The 21,582-nt window shown below is 41.8% G+C and overlaps 2 protein-coding genes across 2 annotated transcripts in view; one reads left to right on the top strand and one right to left on the bottom strand.

Moving 5' to 3' along the window:
* DZIP1 (DAZ interacting zinc finger protein 1) overlaps positions 1 to 4,447 on the bottom strand; it is a 68,759-nt gene extending 64,312 nt beyond the window's left edge. Inside the window, exon 1 of the mRNA XM_068267928.1 lies at positions 4,285 to 4,447. The gene's annotated coding sequence lies outside the window, so the exon portion shown is untranslated. The remainder of the gene's footprint in view (positions 1 to 4,284) is intronic.
* A 28-nt stretch (positions 4,448 to 4,475) lies between these two features.
* The window catches only part of DNAJC3 (DnaJ heat shock protein family (Hsp40) member C3), a 92,935-nt gene continuing 75,828 nt past the window's right edge, over positions 4,476 to 21,582 (top strand). The window contains exons 1-3 of the mRNA XM_068267929.1: positions 4,476 to 4,837; positions 16,047 to 16,157; positions 18,105 to 18,229. Of these exons, the coding sequence (XP_068124030.1) occupies positions 4,756 to 4,837; positions 16,047 to 16,157; positions 18,105 to 18,229 (318 nt within the window). The 5' untranslated portion in view covers positions 4,476 to 4,755. The remainder of the gene's footprint in view (positions 4,838 to 16,046; positions 16,158 to 18,104; positions 18,230 to 21,582) is intronic.

The following is a 21,582-nucleotide window of genomic DNA, read 5'->3' on the forward strand; positions in this document are numbered from 1 at the left end:
AACATTTTTCCGGGCAGAAGAGCCGAAGCCTCACGGGTGAGCGCTTCGGTTTTTCTGGCGGGACAAGGAATCGGTGATCGGGAACCATGTTCCCTTTCACTGATCCCAGGGCTACTGAGGGACACGGGGGCACGCCCGCGATCGCGCGCAGGAGCGGGAGAGTGCAGCAGAGCAGCCGCCCGGACGTGAGCTTCACGTCTGGGCGGCTGAAATGGTATATATATATATATATATATATATATATATATATATATATATATTCTTATAAATTATCTAACTCTGTACGATTTCTAAAAGCCTGGGTGATATTACAACTAGAGATGGCCCGAACCTCGGATTTTCGGTTGACAAACTTCTGCAAAAAAGTTCGGTTCGGGCGAACTTCCGCGAACCGCAATAGACTTCAATGGGGAGGCGAACTTTGAAAACTAGAAAAAAATTGTTCTGGCCACAAAAGTGATGGAAAAGATGTTTCAAGGGGTCTAACACCTGGAGGGGGGCATGGCGGAGTGGGATACATGGCAAAAGTCCCGGGGAAAAATCTGGATTTGACACAAAGCAGCGTTTTAAGGGCAGAAATCACATTGAATGCTAAATTGCAGGCCTAACGTGCTTTAAAACATCTTGCATGTGTATACATCAATCAGGGAGTGTAATTAGAGTACTGCTTCACACTGACACACCAAACTCACTGTGTAACGCACCGCAAACAGCTGTTTGCGTAGTGACGGCCGTGCTGGACTGGTGCGCACCATGGCGAGAGTGCAGGCTGTGGCGGTTTTCAAGCCCATATGGTTGCCGGGCTGTGGTAGCTCAATGATAGAACAACAGTGACTGTCCAGCTGATCAAATTTGGTCTGTCCACAATGAAGCAACGACCTTATTATCTTTGGTGTGCCACCCCCCGAGACACTCATATAGCCGGCGGTCATTGCTTCATTGTGATACGCAAGCCCCTTCACTGTGGCAAGGTAATGATCACGAAGGGGAATGGGCACATGTACATGCCTTTTGTTTTGTTGTTGCAGCTGCAGTGCAGCCAGAAAAATTAGGCAGGCATGTACACACACCAGAAAAATTAGTATAGCCTTAAAAATTTAGGAATCTGCCTGGAGTCCTGGACCCTGTTGGTGGTGGCGGAGAAAGCAGTCAAGCGGCCTGCGGGCAGATATGCTGTATGGGGAGTCTTTGGGCAGGCAGTCACACCGTGTGCAGGCAGAGATGCTGTGTGTGGGGACTGAGTCTTCGGGCAGGCCTGATCGTGCTTTGCAGGCCAGGCATCCGTGGTCAGATGGACCCTTGACCCAACGCTGTGTGCCAGAGATGTCACCACTTGCCTTTCAACATCACGGTACAGTTTAGGTATCGCCTTTCGTATCTCACTCACGTAGGTAGGTGTATATCACACTGCGTGCACTCACGTAGGTAGGTGTATGGGTATATGCAGTGATGAGGTGGATGCACTCAAGACAAAAGGTAGGTATATGCAGTGATGAGGTGGGTGCACTGAACACAACAGGTAGGTATATGCAGTGATGAGGTGGGTTCACTGAACACAACAGGTAGGTATATGCAGTACTGGGTATTACAATGTGCACCTGTCACACACACAGGTAGTCACTGAATGTGCTGGGCCTGGCTGGCAGTGGCACACACACAGTATGAATTAGCAAGGCTGTCTATGCAACACAAGTGTCAGAGGGACACATAGAAAAAAAATAGATCACAAGAACAAGATTAGCTCTCAAAAGAGCTGTTGTGGGGTGCTATTTTAGCAATAAGAAATCAGCAAGGAGCAAGCTAACAAGCCTACAAGAGCTTAACTAATCTTTCCCTATGAGAGAGTCTACAGCAGCTATCCCTTCTCTAATTAGTGCAGGCACACAAGTGAGTCCAATGCCTGATGCTGCCTGCCTTTTATAAGGGGGGAGTGGCTCCAGGAGGGAGTGTAGCCTAGTTGACCCTAATGGTGCATTATGGGGGCGAACCGAGCTTCCGGAAAAGTTCACCGAAGTTCGCTGGGAACCGTTCGCCGGCGAACCGTTTGGGCCACCTCTAATTACAACCACCCTTCCTCCTCTGTATCCTTAAAAATTCCATAACATTAAAGGGAAGGTTCAGGGGCGCGCCACCGGAGGAGACCAGGAGCCTGCGGAGCCGCGACGAGGGCACCTCCTGCCTGCTACGGGCTAGCGGAAGCCCCAGGTAAGTGGATTTGGATTTTTATTTTTTTCACAGCATCCCTGAACCTTCCCTTTAAGTTGAAAGGGCTCCATTTGTCACCTAAAATGCTACTGTGTAGAGCAAACTCGCCAGGTCTTTGGCCTCGATTCATAAAGCATTACCGCATGCGTTATCGCCCAAGTGGTAAATTACCGCATGGTATGTTGTTGATAGTGGATTCATATAATTTAACGCATGTTTTACTGCATGCGGTAATAGTGCGGTAATGAAAACGTCGTTTGTGTCAATAAACTGCATAAACTGTATTCATGAAAAAAAAAAGGGGGAGTAAGGAAGCGATAAATAACAGCTTGTTATCGCCAACAAAGACCTGGCGAGTTTGCTCTACACTGTAGCATTTTAGGTGACAAATAGAGCCCTTTCAACTTAATGTTATGGATTTTTTAAGGATACAGAGGAGGAAGGGTGGTTGTAATATCACCCAGGCTTTTATAAAACGTACAGAGTTAGATAATTTATAAGAATAACTATATATATATATGTATATATATATATATATATATATATATATATATATATATATATATATATTATATAATAATAATTTATAAAAAATAAGTCACGTGTGTCTAAAACTGCCCACTTCTACCCAGCATGCACCTTGTCATTAGGAAGTCAGTGGCAAACTACCGCACTCAGCAAATCATACCGACAGCTTTCTGCACCACACCGCACACTTACCAACTGCTATCGCAATCACCTCGCACTCAGAATTTTTTAATGAATTCACTGCAAAAACCCTCATTTACCGCTAGCGGTAATTTCCCACCAGTCTCTGAACTACCGCACTCACTTTTATAAATCGAGGCCTTTGTTGGTGATAACATGTTGTTTATCGCTTCCTTACTCCCCCTTTTTTTTCATGAATACACTTCATTTAGTTTACCGTCACAAACAACGTTTTCATTAATGCACTATTACCGCATGCGTAAAATTTTATGAATCCACATACCTCCCAACTTTTTTAGATGAGAAAAAGGGATACTTAAGCCACGCCGATGCCACACCCCTGGTCATGCCCCACAACACCCCTAGTCACGCATACCATAAAGATTTCATAAGAAAAATATGTTGTTTTATAATTCAAACCACATTGTTCCTTTCTATCCTGGTTAATTTTCCTTCATATTACCATTTTCAAATTAGTAATATATCAATTTAAAGAATGGGAATAAAGTTTAAAGTCAATCAAACTCATTTTTAGTATATAAATATATATATTTATATAGAAAGAGTGTCAAAGTCCTGAACAAGGGACAAATGAGGGGGATAGAGGGACAGGGCTCCCAAAAAAGGGACTGTCCCTCCAAAAGAGGGACAGTTGGGAGCTATGCACTATCAACAACATATCATGCGGTAATTTACTGCTTGGGCGATAACGCATGCGGTAATGCTTTATGAATCAAGGCCAAGGCTTGTGTCTAAAGGTGGCCACACACGATACAATAAAATGATCCGATTTTACGGCAATTCGATAAAAACGATCGGATCTCACGAAAAAATCGAAAGCTTTTTTTTCATTCGACTGATAAATCCAATCGGATTTCCCGTTTTTTTCGATTTTTATCTATCCGGAATGCCAGATATTTTTCTTCAATTTCTCTAAAGATTGTATGGTGTGGATTTCCCGTTTTTTTCGATTTTTATCTATCCGGAATGCCAGATATTTTTCTTCAATTTCTCTAAAGATTGTATGGTGTGTGTTAGATTGTCAGTTTCTTAATGTACACACCGAAGCAATTTTCTCAGAGTTTCCAATAATTTTTATCATAATTGGGGAAAAATTGAACATAGGTGTGTGGTACATTGGTCATATTTTTGAAATGTTACAATCAGTCAGAAAAATTGATTGCAATTCTTAAATTGAACAGATATTTAAAAAATTGTATGGTGTGTGGCCACCTTAAAAGAGATTGAAATGCACAGTGTTGTTCAGTAGGCAGGGATTTGCATGCAATAATCACCCAACAGCTTGCACAAATATCATAGGTCTCATCAGATAAAGTGAATCTGAAGGGAAAAAAGTGCCCCCACACGTACTTTCCTAGGATGGGGAAGCTTCTGGATCTTTAGGGCTCATTCGCACTTATATGCGGCGCTGTGTGCTGTGACACTTCAAGGATCGGGTTATTTATAATATTTACAGAACAGGAGTGTGCTGCTGGAAATAGAGCCAGCTTGCGCTTCACTGGCCGTGTGACGTCGCCACTCAGAGCCGGAACAACGTGTTTTCCCTGGCAGGGAAGCGAAGAGAGGGGGCGGGGTTCACACATGTCGGTGTAGTCTGTGTCCCGGTTGAGCTTCCACGTTGCCCTATAGAAAACGAGGGGCTGTCCTCGCCGCACTCTCTCCAATCATAGCTAACCACGACCAGGACTCAACTTGATGGGAACTAGTAGAAGTGGAAGTGGGACAATGTTAGTGTCAGTGACAGTGTAAGCATATAGCGATCCATGCGGAGAGCAGTGATCATTATTACCCGCCTATAGCAGTAACTGCAGTCCTGCCAGTATGGTGTGTCCCAGCTCCTGTGCCCAGAGGCTCCTCTCCTTCTTCCCTTTCCTACTCGTACTGCTGGATCTACAGCACCAAGGTAAGAAGGCGCTTGTCCCCAATGGGGAGCCTATGCAAGGCAGTGACAGTAGTTCAGTAACAAGACTTGTTTGGGTGTATGTGGTTCAGCTGGCCTGTCCCTCAGTGTCACCCAATGAGCCAGCCTTCTTCCAAACACGTTATTGCAGATATCGAGGGATAAGACAGAGTAAAGTTATGCCTTGTTCCTGTCATATTTTGTTGCTTGTGTACCTGTTGACATTTTTTCAGCTTCATTTTTGCTTTTAGTGCAGTTAAAGCAAAGCTGTACCATGCCAACAAAAAACAAAGTAACAAATAAGATACACTACTAAAGGTCTGTATACAACAACCAACAGTCCTATGAGTTGATCCTCCTGTTGGATTGGGTAATATTGCTATTAGCCATTTGCTGTTTGGTTACATTTTTCACCATGATTGTCTCCTGATATGGCCAAATCTATCATTTTGTTGAATGTTTCCAACAACTTTTGTATACACAAATATTTTGTGTACTATGCCCAAGCTGAAAGAGAAAAGTTAAGCTTTACTTACATGGGGCTTTTTCCAGCTCCTGGAACTCTGTCTGGTCCAGCGCTGCAGTTGTGCTGCCTTCCAGGGTGCTGCTAGCCCCTCCGAAAGATCTCCGACCACAACTGTGGTCACAGGCTTCTATGCAGGCATGTCCACGCGCCTCTCTTGAACACTCTCTCCCATAGGAGGGAATATTCTGTGCATGCACTGTTCACAAGCGCAAAACGAAAGAGGCACGCAGGAGCCCATGGCCATATCTGTGGTAGAGGATTTTTTTGGGGAGGGCAATGGAACTACAGCGCTGGTCCAGATAGACTGCTAGGGGTTGGATGAAGCCCCAGGTAAGTAAAGCTTTACTTTTCTCTTTCAACCCAGATATCCTTTAAAGCAGGGCGGTGGAGTCGGTGCAAAAATAATCCGACTCCTCATACCGTATTATGAAACCACCAACTCCAGGTACCCAAAATTGCTCCGACTCCTCAACTCTGACTCCTTAGTCTAATTCTTATCAGGACTGTGAAGTCTGTACAAAAATCTTCTGTCTCCGACTCCTCAGTTTTATTGAGACCTCTGTCTCAGACTCCAGGAACCCAAAATTGCTCTGACTTTAACTCTACAGCTCTGCTTTAAAGTGATTCCAAACTTTTACACAGGACAGAAGGAAAACAGAGAAATGCACCCTGTAAGTATTTAGAAAGTTTTTAGCCTGTTTTAATTCCCCTCATCTGTGATTAATCAGCACTGTAATTTGATCTCTAAGCTGTGTCAGCTCAGGAATCTCCTTTGCCACAGCAGAGCAGATCATTTCTAAACACAAGATGTTAACAATATGCCTGCTTCCATGACAGGAGAAAGTAGACACACTGCAAATGTATTGCAGAATTTGAATCAACTGTAACAAGGACATATTTTTTCTTTAATGGTTATTAAGCTGTTCTGTGTATCTTTTAGGGCAGAGAGGAAGTTCTGAGTTCCTGCTTTAAAGGACTACTGTAGGGGAGTAGGGGGGAAAAGAGTTGAACTTACCTGGGTCTTCTAATGGTCCCCTGCAGATGTTCTATGCCCGTGCAGTCAATCATCGATGCACCGGTCCCGGCCTCTGGTTCACGTCTGAAATTTGCGACTTTAAAGTCGGAAAACCACTGTGCCTGTGCGGCCGTGTGCTCACTCCTGCTGACGTCCCCGGGAGCGTACTGCGAAGGCACAGGCCGTACTGAGCCTGTGCCGTACAGTCCCGGTGACGTCAGCGGGGGCGAGGACGTGGCCGTGCAGGCGCAGCGGTTTTGCGACTTAAATGTTGCAATTTCCGGAACTGAACTAGAGACTAGAGCATCGGTGATTGGCGGCACGGGCACAGGACATCCGCAGGGGACCATTAGAAGCCCAAGGTAAGTTCAACTCTTCTTCTTCTTCCCCCCCCCCCCCCCCTTCCTACACTACTCCTTTAAGGCTTCTTTCATATGATAGGCTGAACTGTGTGTTTGTCTGGAAGTTCAGGCTGCAGGCCATATCCAAAATTCTGATGCAACCGAATGGTAGCATGCCAGTGCTTGACGCGTGATGGTGTTAACCAGCGCCAGAAAACATCAGTTTCTGAGCTAAGGTGTGATTCCATGGGGGGGAAAGGGAGCTTCAGTGTCCTGTTTGAAAGAGGCCTGACCTAAGGAGAGGTGAATCCTCTGGATGGTCCAGAGTCTTCCCAATCCATCTACAAGTACACCGTTGCTGTGCTGGGTCCCTCTGAACATATCTTACTAGAGCTTATCGAATACAGCTTATCATTGTACAGTTACAGTGCCGATCAGGCACCTCTCATGTCATCCCTGCACACAGTTGATAAATCTGCTGTGTGCAAGGATGACATGACAAGTGCCTGATCGGTACTGCACGATGTGTCCCCCATGCTGGCCGCCTGTGTTCAGCCGCTATACGGCAAGTTTGAGCTGCTGTACACCGGTCCACGCAGTCTGGGAGGTGGGATCATGGCTCCATGATTGGGATAGCTGAATAGCAGCGAGTGCAGTGATTGGTCCAAAAATGGAGTATGATCCCGCCTCCGAGACATCACGTCATATCAGTAACCGGCTGTGTAAACTAACAGGGAGGAAGGCGACGAGCAGCACAAACTGACAGCACGCAGCCTGTAGTAAACGTAAAGTGTCCCAGAGACCTCACAGACACCGCAGTCCATTAGTGGTATGTGTCGGCTACTCGGCGGGGGATGTCTTATTTTCAGGGGATGCCATATATTAACAGAATAAGCAAAGTATTAGCTAGGTTTTATATTCTGAGGATGTCTTACTTTAGGGGAAAGACGGTAGCACATACAGAGTACAACTCTCTAAAGCCCAACTGCAGTAAAACCTTTAGGGCCTGTACATAGGAGAATGCTTCTGTCCACTTTTCAGCAACGTGGATCTGACTGGATCATTGATGTGTTGCTGAAAAGTGGACAGAAGCACACTAATGTATACAGGCCCAAAGCTTTTGGTAGTGCAAATCGTTAGGCTCTGTCCACAGTGGGGCATTGCAACGTTATGGTGGCACCTTAAAGGATACATTTGCTTATGTCTAGATTACTTCAGGGACTTGTCTAGGCTCAACAAAGCCCTGTTTTGTTAAAGAGACTGCAGTGTTTTTGATGGGCTGCTTAATGTAAAGGTACATGCCCAAATTAATATGTGTGTATTTTGGACAAAATGCATGATCTGTTCATGAGTACAGGTGTGGTTATAATTCAATGACCTGCTCCGTTAAATTCTACTGAGTTGGCTGCTGTTGTATATTTTCCATAGAACAAATTGTCTCCTCAGCAGAAAGCCAAAAAGTTCACCTGTATGGTAGTGAAGGATGAACTGCCATCTGAAATCATCGTGAGAGATCATTGTGATCAAGTGTGAAATTTGTCCTTTGTGTGTGCTTACCTGTGTATCCACCACCAGCTTAAAACTTGGAGACCTGCATAAAGTCTGCTTGGCGCTAGTCTACTTTAGGTGATCCATAGGTAACCGTTCTCCGATCACAGCACCCACTACAGCACAAAGTGTTCTGTTTGTCGTGAACAGTGTGGGTATAATTACTACAACCTATCTGAATCCTAGCAGTTACAGAGGGTTCTCTCCTCCCAATCACATTAGTGGAATTTCCCCACAAACTTTCCTGCTGGGTCCCCTAAAGTAGATTAGTACTGTCTGCTTTGAAGAAGAAATCCAAGAATGTGGATCTTGCACAGTATCTGCTCCCAGCTCCCGCTTATTGCATTCAGGATGCTGCATTAAAATTTACAGTGCTCTAAATAACTCTTTTAAAGCGGACCTGAACTCAGAACTTCTTCTCTGCTCTAAAAGAGAACATTTCTTTGTTACGGCTTACAGAACTCCTGTAATAAATCTGCAGTGTTTCTACTTCCTGCTTTCATGGAGGCAAACAAAGGGTTAACATCATGTGTTTACATATTAGCTGAGTCTGCCGAGACAGTTAATTACAGTTTGTGATTACTTACAGATGAGAGGGAATTAGACAGGCTCTTCTCTCTAAATACATACAGGGTGCGTTTCTCCCTTTTTCCCTTGTGTTCTGTGCAAGTGTTCAGCTTCATTTTAAGTGTAACCAGAGTACTTGTGACTGGACGGAGCCCCATTTAGCAGCAGTACCTATAGGAATTTTTTATAAGAGAGGTTGATTTTAATTCAAAGTTTACCAGAGACTAAGGATTAGAATGAATTAATGCTTACCCGGGGATTCCTCCACCCCCATAAGCTCGTCAGAGCCCCTCGCCGTCCCCCTGTGGTCTGCCGTTCAGCTGCAGTCAGCCCCGCTAACTGGCTCAATCGGGTCCAGTCTGGGTCTTCTGCGCATGTGTGGACCTGCGCATGCACAGTAGACCCAGACTGACGCGACTGAGCCCGTTACCAGGGACTCGCACAAGCTTATGGGGCTGGAGGAAGCCCTGGGTAAGTATTGATTCTTCCTATTTCTTAGTCTCTGGTTTACTTTAATAGCAGCGGCCAAACTGTGCTATGTTTGGGGATGGCTGAAGTCTCTAGAACTAAGAGAAATATGGAGGCATTCATATTTATTTTTAACAATGCAAATTGCCTGGCTTTCCTGTTGATTCTCTGCCTCTGACACTTTTAGCCATAGACCCTGAACAAACATGCTAAGCAGGTGTTTCTGAGTGACGTCTGACTGGATTAGCAACATGCTTATTTCAGGTGTGGGATTCAGACATTACTGTAGCTAAAGAGATCAGAAGATCTGACAACTGATTTAGTTTAAAAAAAATAAATTGCAGCCTCCATGTCCCTCTCAGTTCAGGTGCACTGTAATTTTGTGCATACACTACTGTAATGTTGACTTATGCATTCATTTCTGCTTTCAATAAAACACCAAAATACTGATCTTTGAACTTCGGGGGTTCAGGTCTTGATCTGTGACTTCATGTCTGTATGGTGTTGTCTGTACAAACAAATTAACTAATGAAGCAATTAAATCCTCATAACCTGATGTTCTCCCTCTTCTAATCAGAGCTGTGCTGGTTCTTCAGGTATAAGTGGTGTGCATGAGTGTTCCTGCTTCTGTCCTGTGACAGCTCTTCTCTCCAACCTGAACACGTAGTCTTGCTGGGAACATCATAGAATAACAAATGTTTTCTCTGTCTCTCTCTGTCTGTCTCTCCCCCCCCCCCCCAACCCCCCACTTCCGTGTCAGTTTAAGTGCATTTTTTTAAGTGCGATTCCTGCCTCACTCTCTCATCAGGAGTGTTAAATTAGCAACCAAATTAGCTGGTAACGTGTGTGTGTGTGTGTGTGTGTGTGTGTGTGTACTTGCAATCAATCAGGCCAATGCATATGAATTGTTGTAGTCATTGCTTAATTCCTAATTTTCCTGAATGTTGTCTTTTTATTTTTTTATTCTATTGCATTTAAAGTGAATGGGAACCACTAAAAAACCCCCAAAAAACAGATACTTAAGGAGAGGGAAGGCACTGGGTCCTATAGAGCCTTCCCGCTCCACTCACGGATCCCTCGTTCCAGTGCTGGCTCCCACGATAGCAGTATCCAACCAAATCGGTCAAATACTGTTTTCTGCCGCTGAAGGAGGCTTTGGAAGTCTATGAGAGCCTGAGTGCTCCCAAAGACTGGCGGCTCCATGCTTTGCGTGTGCGAGCACGCTCTCTCGCACTCATCGGGCGCAGTGCAGAGTCATCCTCCTTCGGGAGCACTCTGCTTCCGAAGCCTCTTCTGGTGGGGGATTCAAACAGGGCAGTCAGCACTGCACTGAGGGCATCATGAGAGGAGCGGGAAGGCTCTATAGGACCTAGAGCCTTTCCTCTCCTTAGGTACCGGTAAGTATCTGGTTCGGTTTTGTATGTTTGTTTTTTAATTCTCATTAGCTAAATGTGTGTACATTTTAAACATTTCGTTGCTTCAGGTCCCCTTAATTTTGTTAATTATATAAAGAATTGTTATATTTTTTTTACCTTTTTTAGTTATTTAGGCTATTTTATACCTAACACTCTTTTATATTTTATGTGTAATAAAAAACAAAGGTTCATTCTTGAGTAGCTTGCTGCCACTGTAAGTTGTTACCATTTGGAATCACTTTGTTTGTATTTATTTTGTAGCCCATAGGCAAAGTAAGAGCTGATAAACTTAATGAGAACACTTTTTTTATGTGCCATATGTCAGTAGTTAGTTGTTTATGTGTACAAACATCTCCAGTAATTAAACTAATTTTGAAGTGATTGCATGTTTAAAGCATCAAGGGTGGTTATTGCCTCTGTAGTGATGTTGCTGTAGATAGGACAGAGTGAGCATTAAGTTTCATTAATTATAGAAAGCATATCCTGTTCAGTTCCAATGCTAATTTTACTAACGCCACACGTCACACTCTCAGCCCATTTGTGTTTTGGCTGCAATGACCTGTATTACTTTAGTTTCTGACTTTGCCTGTACCGATTTTAAACCTTATTTAAAATCATTCAAACTTTGTCGATTAAACATTTCACGATGTGCATAATTGATTTTAGCTAAATTTTTAGATTTTAACATTGTTTAGTGAGTTCCACGCCCCCCCCCCCCCCCCTACTTTTCCTCCAGTGAAATTCTAATACACATACAATTTAATAAGATGGAGAGAGAGGAAAGTACGGTACTGTCTGTTTGTTTATTTATGTTCAGTATGTATCCATAAAATTGAGTTTTTAGGATAACAGCCATTTAAAATATAACTATATAAAAATAACATCCAACTTGATGCATATTATGTGTCCATTAAAATATATATGTATATTGGATTGGTAATTGTGGAACCTAGAAGTATCCTGTAATACCTTGCCACAGCTCCCGATTGGTCTATAGTTCTGACCAGATCTGTGGAGTCAGTACAAAAAAATCCTCCGACTCCACTTGGCTCCCTGAAGCCGGGCCCCTGTACAATCAGCACAAATAAAATTACATCATGCTTGGTTAGTGCTACGTTTGTGCCCATTTGTGCTGCAAAAATTAAGATTTGTGCTGCTTTCATTTTGAAGATAATCGCACTTATTTCCAAAACAATACCATCACCCAGCCCCCATACAACAACCTACAGACATGAAAATGGCATGAGTGGGTAGTGCTGTGCATGTGCTCATTTTTGCTGCAAAATCATATTTCCATCTTTTTATAGTTTTTTTGAGATATTCACGTTTTTATAAAGGTCAAAAGTTCACTCAGGCTCACTCAGCCTTTTGCGACACAACTATTCGTGACACAACTACATATCAAGCTTTATTCTTACAACAGAGATGTTATTTATTATATACAAAAGATTCCTTTGTACACATCAGATATAGTCACAATCCTATATGTATATCTGACTTTAAAAATAAGGCGATTGCTTTGATTGGTTTATTTTATTTTTGTGGATTAAGTTCTGCTATTGTGTGTGTATATGTAAGTTATTTATAATGACTTTTATCTGAGCAATAGAACATTTTATCATATTTTCTCTTTTAATTACAGTTTAACCACTTTACCCCCAGCTGTACGGATATCTCCCTCCCTATTTCCATCCTTTCACCCCCAGGCACGGAGATATCCGCACCTCCCGTGCTACCGCCGCTGCCTGTGCTCCCGCTCGCTCGTGCGCGCGCTCTCGTGCACGCCGCCGCCCGCTCGCCCGGAGATCAATGAATGGGAAAAAACGTTCCTGTTCGTTGTTCTAAGCCCCGCAATGATCCGCTGCTTCTATGAGAAGCAGCGCAATCATTGTGAAGAAAAGTTTCCCAGCCTTATAGCACTTCCTGCAAGCGTCCTTACGACGCTTGCAGGCTACACCCTAAAGCATTTTTCATATTCAAATACATTCGTTTTACACAAAAAATTAACTCATTACCTCTCACACACCCCAATTTATTTATTTTTTTGTAATTTAAAAAATAAGTTTACAATTAAAAAAAAAATACATAAATAGTTACCTTAGGGACTGAAGTTTTTAAAAATGTATGTCAAGAGGGTATAACACTGTTACATTATAAACTATGGGCTTGTAATTGGGGATGGACGCAAAACTGAAAACTGAAAAAAATGCACCTTTATTTCCAAATAAAATATTGGCGCCAAACATTGTGATAGGGACATAATTTAAACTGTTTTATAACCGGGACAAATGGGCAAATAAATTTCATGGGTTTTTAAGTACAGTAGCCAATCAAAATTAAATTCATTAGGAGTCGGAGCCGCTGCATTTTTTTTTCCCAACTCAGACTCCAGGTACCCAAAAATTACACTGACTCCTCGACACCGACTCCACATCCCTGCTTATCAGGATGGGTTCTCTTCAGTATAGATCAGTGGACCAATGAGCTGATGGGGAGGTGACCAGCCCAGAAATCATTTTCTCTTTTGCGGTTACAGTATTTTTTTTTTCTGTCCTAAAATGTTTATTTTCTTATTTCTAGGTTAAAGCAACCAAAGTAAATCTGGCCTGAGGTGAAAATAAACTGATGAGATAAACAATTGTATTTATCCTCCTACTCCTAAAAATTACTATTTATTTATTTTAGATATCCCATGATTTTATTTTATATTTAGACATTTACAAAGTCCATTTAATGTTTTATTACCTTTTGATCAATGGCAGCCTATTAAGAGTCCCAGAGTGAAAATACATGAACTATTGACCTTTTTATATCTCTCTCTCCTGCCCTTAGAAGTTATATTCTGCCAGATAAACTTTTATAGCTGTAATTTGCTTATCCATGAGCTTTACTGTATTTCCAAAAAGATATCGACAAGACAGAAGCTGTCACATGCATACCTGAAAATTAACTCTTTCAGGCATTATATATATATATATATATATATAAATATTACCGCCTGGTTAATTTTTTTTGTACTGTACATACACGTTTATCTCCTCATGTCGCCTCATGTACATTTTAAGGAGAATTCATACTTCAGTTTTCGAGAAACCGTAAGCAATAGAAATTTAACCACTTAACATCTCAGTCGTTTTCAGCTTATGCATCCGAGCAATGTTCACCTCCCATTCATTAGCCTATAACGTTATCACTACTTATCACAATGAACTGATCTATATCTTGTTTTTTCCGCCACCAATTAGGCTTTCTTTGGGGGGTACATTTTGCTAAGAGCCACTTTACTGTAAATGCATTTTAACAGGAAGAATAAGAAAAAAAATGAAAAAATTCATTATTTGTCAGTTTTCGGCCATTATAGTTTTAAAATAATACATGCCTCCATAATTAAAACCCACGTATTGTAATTGCCCATTTGTCACGGTTATTTCACCATTTAAATTATGTCCCTATCACAATGTAAAAAGAAATGGTCCGCACTTGTCAATGAAGGTTTCCTTTATTGTTGGACATATCCAAAACATCCGAGGCAAACATCAGATAGCTGACATGTTTCGGACTAACTGTCCTTAATCATAGCTAACAGAGTAATGACCATCTGGACATATAAATAGTGTCTGCACAAGGTTACCGCCCCCAGGTCCCACCCGCACGGGCGGAGTCACCTGGGCAGGTGCAGATATGTGGTGTACCTCATTACCTGTGGGGTTTGTTCCCTGCAGTATGTGGGGTGCACCACCCGGCCCTTGAGGGAGAGGATAGCGGAACTTTACTTGGGTGCAGGTTGGCATACCTCTCATGTCACATGTCAGCTATCTGATGTTTGCCTCGGATGTTTTGGATATGTCCAACAATAAAGGAAACCTTCATTGACAAGTGCGGACCATTTCTTTTTGCTTATGATTATTGGACTTGCTGACCAGGTCGTGCACTGTCGTGGAGTGTGGTGAGATGTAGCGGTGTTCACTCTACATATAGTTCCTATCACAATGTATCGCGACAATATTCTATTTGGAAATAAAAGAGCATTTTTTCCGTTTTGCATACATCACTATTTACAAGCTTATAAAAAAAAATAGAGAGAAATATTTCATCTTTACATAGATATTTAAAAAAGATTAGACCCTCAGGCAAATATTTATGTGTTAGTTTTTTTTTTTTATAGTAATGTTTTTTGTTTTTTTTATTAAACATTTTATGTGGGCATTTTTGGGAGGGTGGGATATAAAAGTGTTTTATTTGGGGAAATATTTGTGTATTGTAATGTTTTTTTTAAATTTACTTGTAGTTTTACTTTTTGGCCACAAGATGGCAATCTCGAGTTTGTTTACATGACGTCACTGTACGCTTAGAGGGACACAGCTTCAGAAAGAGCGAAGCTTCCGAGAGAAGCTGTCGCTTTTTCCGCGGGGAGAGGAATCAGTGATCGGGCTCCATAGCCCGATACATTGATTCCGTGGCTACCGAATCCGCAGCCGGGAGTGCGCCTGTCCTCCTTGACGTTTTTATACGTCAAGGAGGACAAAGTGGTTAAAAGTGGATTCAACCTCTCTCCTTTTTTTTCCCCCAAACTCAAAAATGTTTTTATTGGACTTGAGCTTCAGGTCTACCTACCAATAAAATATTCAGTGTGGAAGGAATACTCTATAAATCTATTGTGTGCTGTAACAAAGTAGCCCATTGTTACTAATAAAATGTGTCCAAGTGCATATTCAAAGAAGGTACTTTTAGAGGACTGTTGATTTAAAGAGGAACTTCAGCCTAAGCAAACATACTGTCATTAAGTTACATTAGTAATGTTAATTAAAATAGGTAGGTAATATAATCTCTTACCCACCCTGTTTTAAAAGAGCAGGCAAATGTATGTGATTTCATGGGGGCAGCCATCTTTTTGGTTGAAAGGAGGTGACGGGGAGCATGAGACACAGTTCCAACTGTCCTGTGTACTTATCACCACTTCCAGCTGCGCGCGCTAGGAAATGAGAACAACATCAGAAATTCCATCATGCTTTGCACAGCATCGGGGGGGGGGGGGGGGGGGGATGCCTTGGCAGATTTCTTTGATGGGGGGGAGCTTAACTTCTGTGCAGCTAAAAATTAGGCTTGGGTAAGAAAAACAAAGTTCTGATGCTGTGAAACTGATTTTTAGTCTAGAGGTTCACTTTAGAAATAACTTACAGTATATTTGAAGTTATTACATTACAAAGATACAAAGCTAATTGACAGTGATCCACATCTTTTGTAATATTAATTGCTGTTTAACCTTGTATTTTTTTCCAACTGGTTATCTAAGTCATTTTCTTTATGGTAATCTTGTGTGATCTCTATGCAGAGGTGGAATGTGAGATCAATGGCGATGTGGACAGACATCTTGAAATGGGAAAGAAATTATTAGCAGCTGGCCAGCTTGCAGATGCCTTGTCACATTTTCATTCAGCTATTGGTGAGTATTTTATGAACAATTCCATGTTTCTGCATGTGGAAGTTGCCACATGAGTATTACTGGTGTTTCAGCAATGGTCATGCACACTGAAGTAAATGTGCGCATAGTGCACTAACCTCTCGTTACATTACTTTTTTTTTGTTTTGTTCTGTTTTTTTATATGTGTAGTCTTTTTGTAAAGTTGAATTCTCCTGGTTTAACTACTTACTGCACCAGATGCAGTATAATCACGGCCTGGGAAAACTTCACTTGAAGTCCCAAGGCCGTGAATACATGTCTGCAGTGACGGGCAGTCGACAGTCTCTCCTGCGCGCGGTACCGTCACTGCCCGTTAGCGTGAAGATGAATGAATGGGAACGCAGTTGACCTAAGTCCCCGAGTCAATGAATGCTGGCATCTATTAGATGCCTGCTTCATTTTATCTTCCTGGAGTTACAGTGCCACGCATTATTTCCGATTCACGTACTTGCGTACGTGACTCGGAAATGCGTGAGGACATCTTGTAGCCAAATACTAAAACTACATATAAATACATTTTATTTGAAGTGAACTTGAGATGAGAGTGATAGGGAGGCTGCCATATTTATTTCCTTTTAAACAATACTAGTTGCCTGGCAGCCCTGCTGGTCTATTTGGCTGCAGTAGTGAACTGAATAACACCAGAAACAAGCATGCAGCTAATCTTGTCAGTTCTGACAATAATTGTCAGAAACCCCCGACCTGTTGCATGCTTGTTCGTGGCCTATGGTTGAAAGTATTAGAGGCAGAGGACCAGAAGGGCAGCCAGGCAACTAGTATTGCTTAAAAGGAAATAAATATGTCAGCCTCCATATTATTCTCACCTTGGGTTCCCGTTAATAAAAATACTAACACTTACCATCTAAAATTAACTATTTCTCTCCCACACTCTACCGTAGTACCCAAACTTTTTATTTTTTGTGTATAGATTTTTTTTTTTTTTTACATAAAAAATACATAAATAGTTACCTTAGGGACTGAACTTTAATAGGTATGTCAAGAGGGTATATTACTGTTTTGTTTTTTTTTGTTTTTTTTTTACGTACAGGCTTGTAATTGGTGATGGTCGTAAAACTAAAAAAATGCACCTTTAAAAATAAATAAAATACTGGCGCCCTACGTTGTACTAGGGAAATATTTTAAATGTTGTAGTAACTGGGACAAATGGGAAAATTAAAATGTGTGGGTTTTATTTTAACACTATAATGGCCAAAAACTGAGAAATAATCAGTTTTGTTTTTTTTTTTTCAATTTTTCTTATTATTCTAATTAAAATGCATTTAGGATAAAATAATTCTTGGCATAATTTACCTCCCTAAAGCCTCGTACACACGCCATACCAGATGCAACGATGGGTCCGCCGGACACTCCCGCTACGCGGTCTTTAGCCGACAGTATGCGCGTGTGTACGCGCTGTCGGCGGACTGATAAGGCTGTTTTTGAATGATCCGCTCAGCGGATCGTTCAGAAACTGCGGAAATCCTACAATAAATCTGATTTTATGGAAGCAGACATGTTGTTAACATCCTGTGCTTTCAAATGAGCTTATCTGCCGTGGCAGGCAGGTGACGGGGAAAGATCAAATTACAACTTGTGATTCGATACAAATGAATGGGAATTAGACAGGCTAAAGTCTCTAAATACAGGGTGCATTTTTTTAATTACATGTTTTCCTTCTGTCCTGTGCAAAAGTTCAGATCCATTTTAATAAGAAGATAGGTTAATTACCATCTACACATAAAGAAAATTGGGCAATTTTTGCCTTCATCTGTGCACACAACACAGGAAACTCACCTTCGTGTACATAGCATGCATAGCGGATCTAGTAAGCCTTGTTATGTATATCCCTGTGCACAGAGGTTAATGCTTCTCTTTAAAATTCATGCTGTACTTGATTTCAGCTCTGTGTTTCCTTGTCTTCATTCTTAGATGGTGATCCAGATAACTACCTGGCATACTACAGAAGAGCCACTGCTTACCTGGCCATGGGCAAATCTAAAGCTGCAATTCCTGATTTAAGTCGAGTGATTGAGCTGAAACCAGACTTCACATCAGTATGTAATACTTCTAAAGCTTAACTTGAGGGCAGGAAAAAATAACTTGCTCCTAGAGGAATTTTCTGCCTATAATCGCCACTTCAGAAGCTTTAAACCTCTAATATGGGAAACAGGACTAGGGAGTTATCAAGTGCTGCTGGATGTGACTGAAATAAAATGTGATGTACTCTGTATGTTTACGTGTGCTTACAATGGACTACCTGGGGTTACTCACTTGTGGAACTATAAATTCCAGCATGATATACTGGCCATTGGCAAAGTGTGCTGATACCAGTCACTTGTTAGTGGCTGGAGCCTAATGTGTGGTCTTTTGTTATACTGTTTATCAGAAATGCACAAAGCCTAGTTTATGGTTAAATATGTGTCTCTCACCTGTCGGCACAGTGACATCACACCAGCGCTTGCAGGAGATTGTTGCCAGGGCAAGTGCACAAACATTTGTAATTTATAAAAGATAACTCAGTGTTTTTGTAATTATATGGACCTTTTGTGGACGAAAGTAATTGAAATCTACACCGTGTTTATTGCCAGGACATAGATTTCAATGTCCTGTTGTCGCTCTGCCACTGCTGCACACTGTATACTCAGCTGTCTAAGGACAGCTGATCCCCATGCGCCGTGAATCTCTGAGCCAATCACCGTGATCACAGCCATCTAATGACAGCAGAGCCCCGTGTGACGAGGATCTCTGAACCAATCCGTGATCACAGCCAAAAAGGGGAGGGGAAATGCTCTGGTTCTCTTAGGAAGGAAAGGGTTACTATCCCAGAATCGTAAATGCATTTTACGTATGGCTATTACTCAGGATAATAAGTTCCTGTGCCTGGGAGGTTTTGTTTTGATGGTTCTATACATTCCTTCTGTAGGCAGTAGCTGGGTAATGGAATGGGTAAGGAAAGAGGACTTAGCTGTCTTGTTTTTGCACTTGTTATTGTAGAGGTCCTGTAAGAAGTGCAGATGTCGGCTAGTGATCAGATGATGTGCTAAAGCTTCCCTTTTCCTTGAGCCAGTCAATCTACTGTATTTACTATTTAATACTGAGATCAATTAACAGACAAATAAAAAGTAGCTGAAGTGGCACTTCCTATCTAAGGGGGGGGGGGGGGGGGGGATATGACTTCAGTACTGCCACACATAAATGTTGTCTACAAAAAGGTCCGCAACACACCATCAATGCCAAATCTTCTTTTATCGTGCAAAATGTAGAAACATTGTGATAGACCAGGCTTGCGTGTTTCAGCCCTCAGCTTGGCTCTTACACACACACACACACACACACACACACACACACACACACACACACACACACACACACACACACACACACACACACACACACACACACACACACACACACACACACACACACACACACACACACACACACACACACACACACACACACACACACACACACACTCTCTCACTGCTTCCATGTGTATATGCCATGCTGTGCGAGGCCTCATTCACACCTAAACGCAAGCGTTTTGCGTTTTAGTGAGCTTTTTTTCTTCCAGTGCTCCACTGCGTGCTACGTTTCTGGTCAAAGCGCTTTTCTAAGCGCTTTTCCAGAGCGGTTTTGTAATTTACTCCATGATGCAAGTCAGAAAGTGAACTGTTTGAACCGGAAAAGAATAAATACAATGTATTTATTCTTAAAAACGCTCACACTGCACAAAGCGATTTTGTGAGCGTTTTTCCTATACCTTCCATTCAGGCAAAATCACCTCAAAAATGGTACAGGCACTGCTTTGCTGAATGCACAACGCAAACCCGCGCTGATATGAACCTTCTCATAGAGATTTATTGCACTAGTGGTTTGTGAGCGATTTTAAAAATCACCTGCGCTTGAAAAAAGGCAGAAAACGTCCCTAGTGTGAACGAGCTCTTATTCTTTTCTTCTAAATAGTTTAACCCTTAGACTGCCTGCTAATGTTTAAAAAAACTTACATGCCAGTACCAGCAATATTTGAATTTTTATTATTTTAAATGTTGTGGCCAAATCTATGTACACCAAAGTCCACATTAGTCAGCAGGGCTTGTCACTGAGGTGCAAATACATTTGAGATGATTGAGAATTATGCTAATTGACATGATACAGAATTATGCTAATTATTCTGAAAATCTTAAAGAGAATCTGCACTGTGAAAATCTTACATAAATAGACGTACCAGCCTGTTTGTTGTCTTCTCCTAGCCCCCTCTGTGACATTTTCGCCGCTCCTGCTGCTTTCCTGGTGATAAAATCACTGTTTTATTAATTGTTTATGTAAACAATGAAGATAGCCGCCAAACAGGAAATACATCATCAGAGCAGGTGCCCGTTTGCAGAAGCTCCTCTCAAATGTGACTTGATTGCTGGAATGTTACTCCCACGTGTTGCCTTAGCTGCTTGTCTGAGCTCTGCACTGATCTCTCTGCACTCACAGCTGTTTGAAATGTCTCCGCTCCATGAGCCTTGCAGAGATGCTGGCTGTGACTCATACACACACAGGAGAGCAGAGGGGGGCATGCAAAACTTCTCCCTATCACAGCAGAAAATGTGCATTCCTTTTTGTCTCGACAAGCCTTGACAAGAAAAGAAGTTTAGATCTATTACAGAGACAGTGCAACTAGAAAAGGCTGCAATAATCCAGACCACATTAGAACAGGCACAGGAACTTCTAGGATAGAAGAAATAAGGCTGAAAATGTTGTTAGTGTCTTTAACTGTAAATCAAATTTTGCAGTGGAAGCATGGTATTGGGTTTTATGCTATATAGATTTGTAGTAACACATAATTCTGTATCAGCTTGGGATTATTTGCATATTTCGAGTAAAAAGTTGGCACTGAGCCAAAACTTTGTATTAAATGTCTTTAGACTTCTGTGGTAAAGGAATAGGAGGAAATAAAACTGCCTATTGACATCCGTGGCAGTCTAAAGTACCAGTATTACTAAAACACGTTTAGATATGTGCGTTGTATGGATACAGAAACGCCAAAACTTTTACGGCAGTCTAAGGGTTAATATATTTATGTAGTGAGTTATTCATCCGTATTTTCTTGATACCATACACATAAGCTCCAATGGAACCATTTGATAGTCAGGTTAATTTGGCATTCACAGTTGATTGTAAGTTGACTGCTTTTGAACGTGTTTTATTTCTGTGACCAAAATTTTCAGTGAAGCCTATGAACTAATCGCTGTGTGACTAGTATTATATTTCCCTTGTCCAATTAAAGCCATTCTTAGCAATACAGCCCATACAATACTAGCAAAAGTTATTGTCAGGAACACGAATTCTGTCATAACACATTTATCCCATCATCCTTCAGGATAGCTTAACCTGAAATAGGAGGCTGCCCTGGAGG

This window comes from Hyperolius riggenbachi, chromosome 2 (assembly GCF_040937935.1).
Source record: "Hyperolius riggenbachi isolate aHypRig1 chromosome 2, aHypRig1.pri, whole genome shotgun sequence".
Taxonomy (NCBI): Eukaryota; Metazoa; Chordata; class Amphibia; order Anura; family Hyperoliidae; genus Hyperolius; species Hyperolius riggenbachi.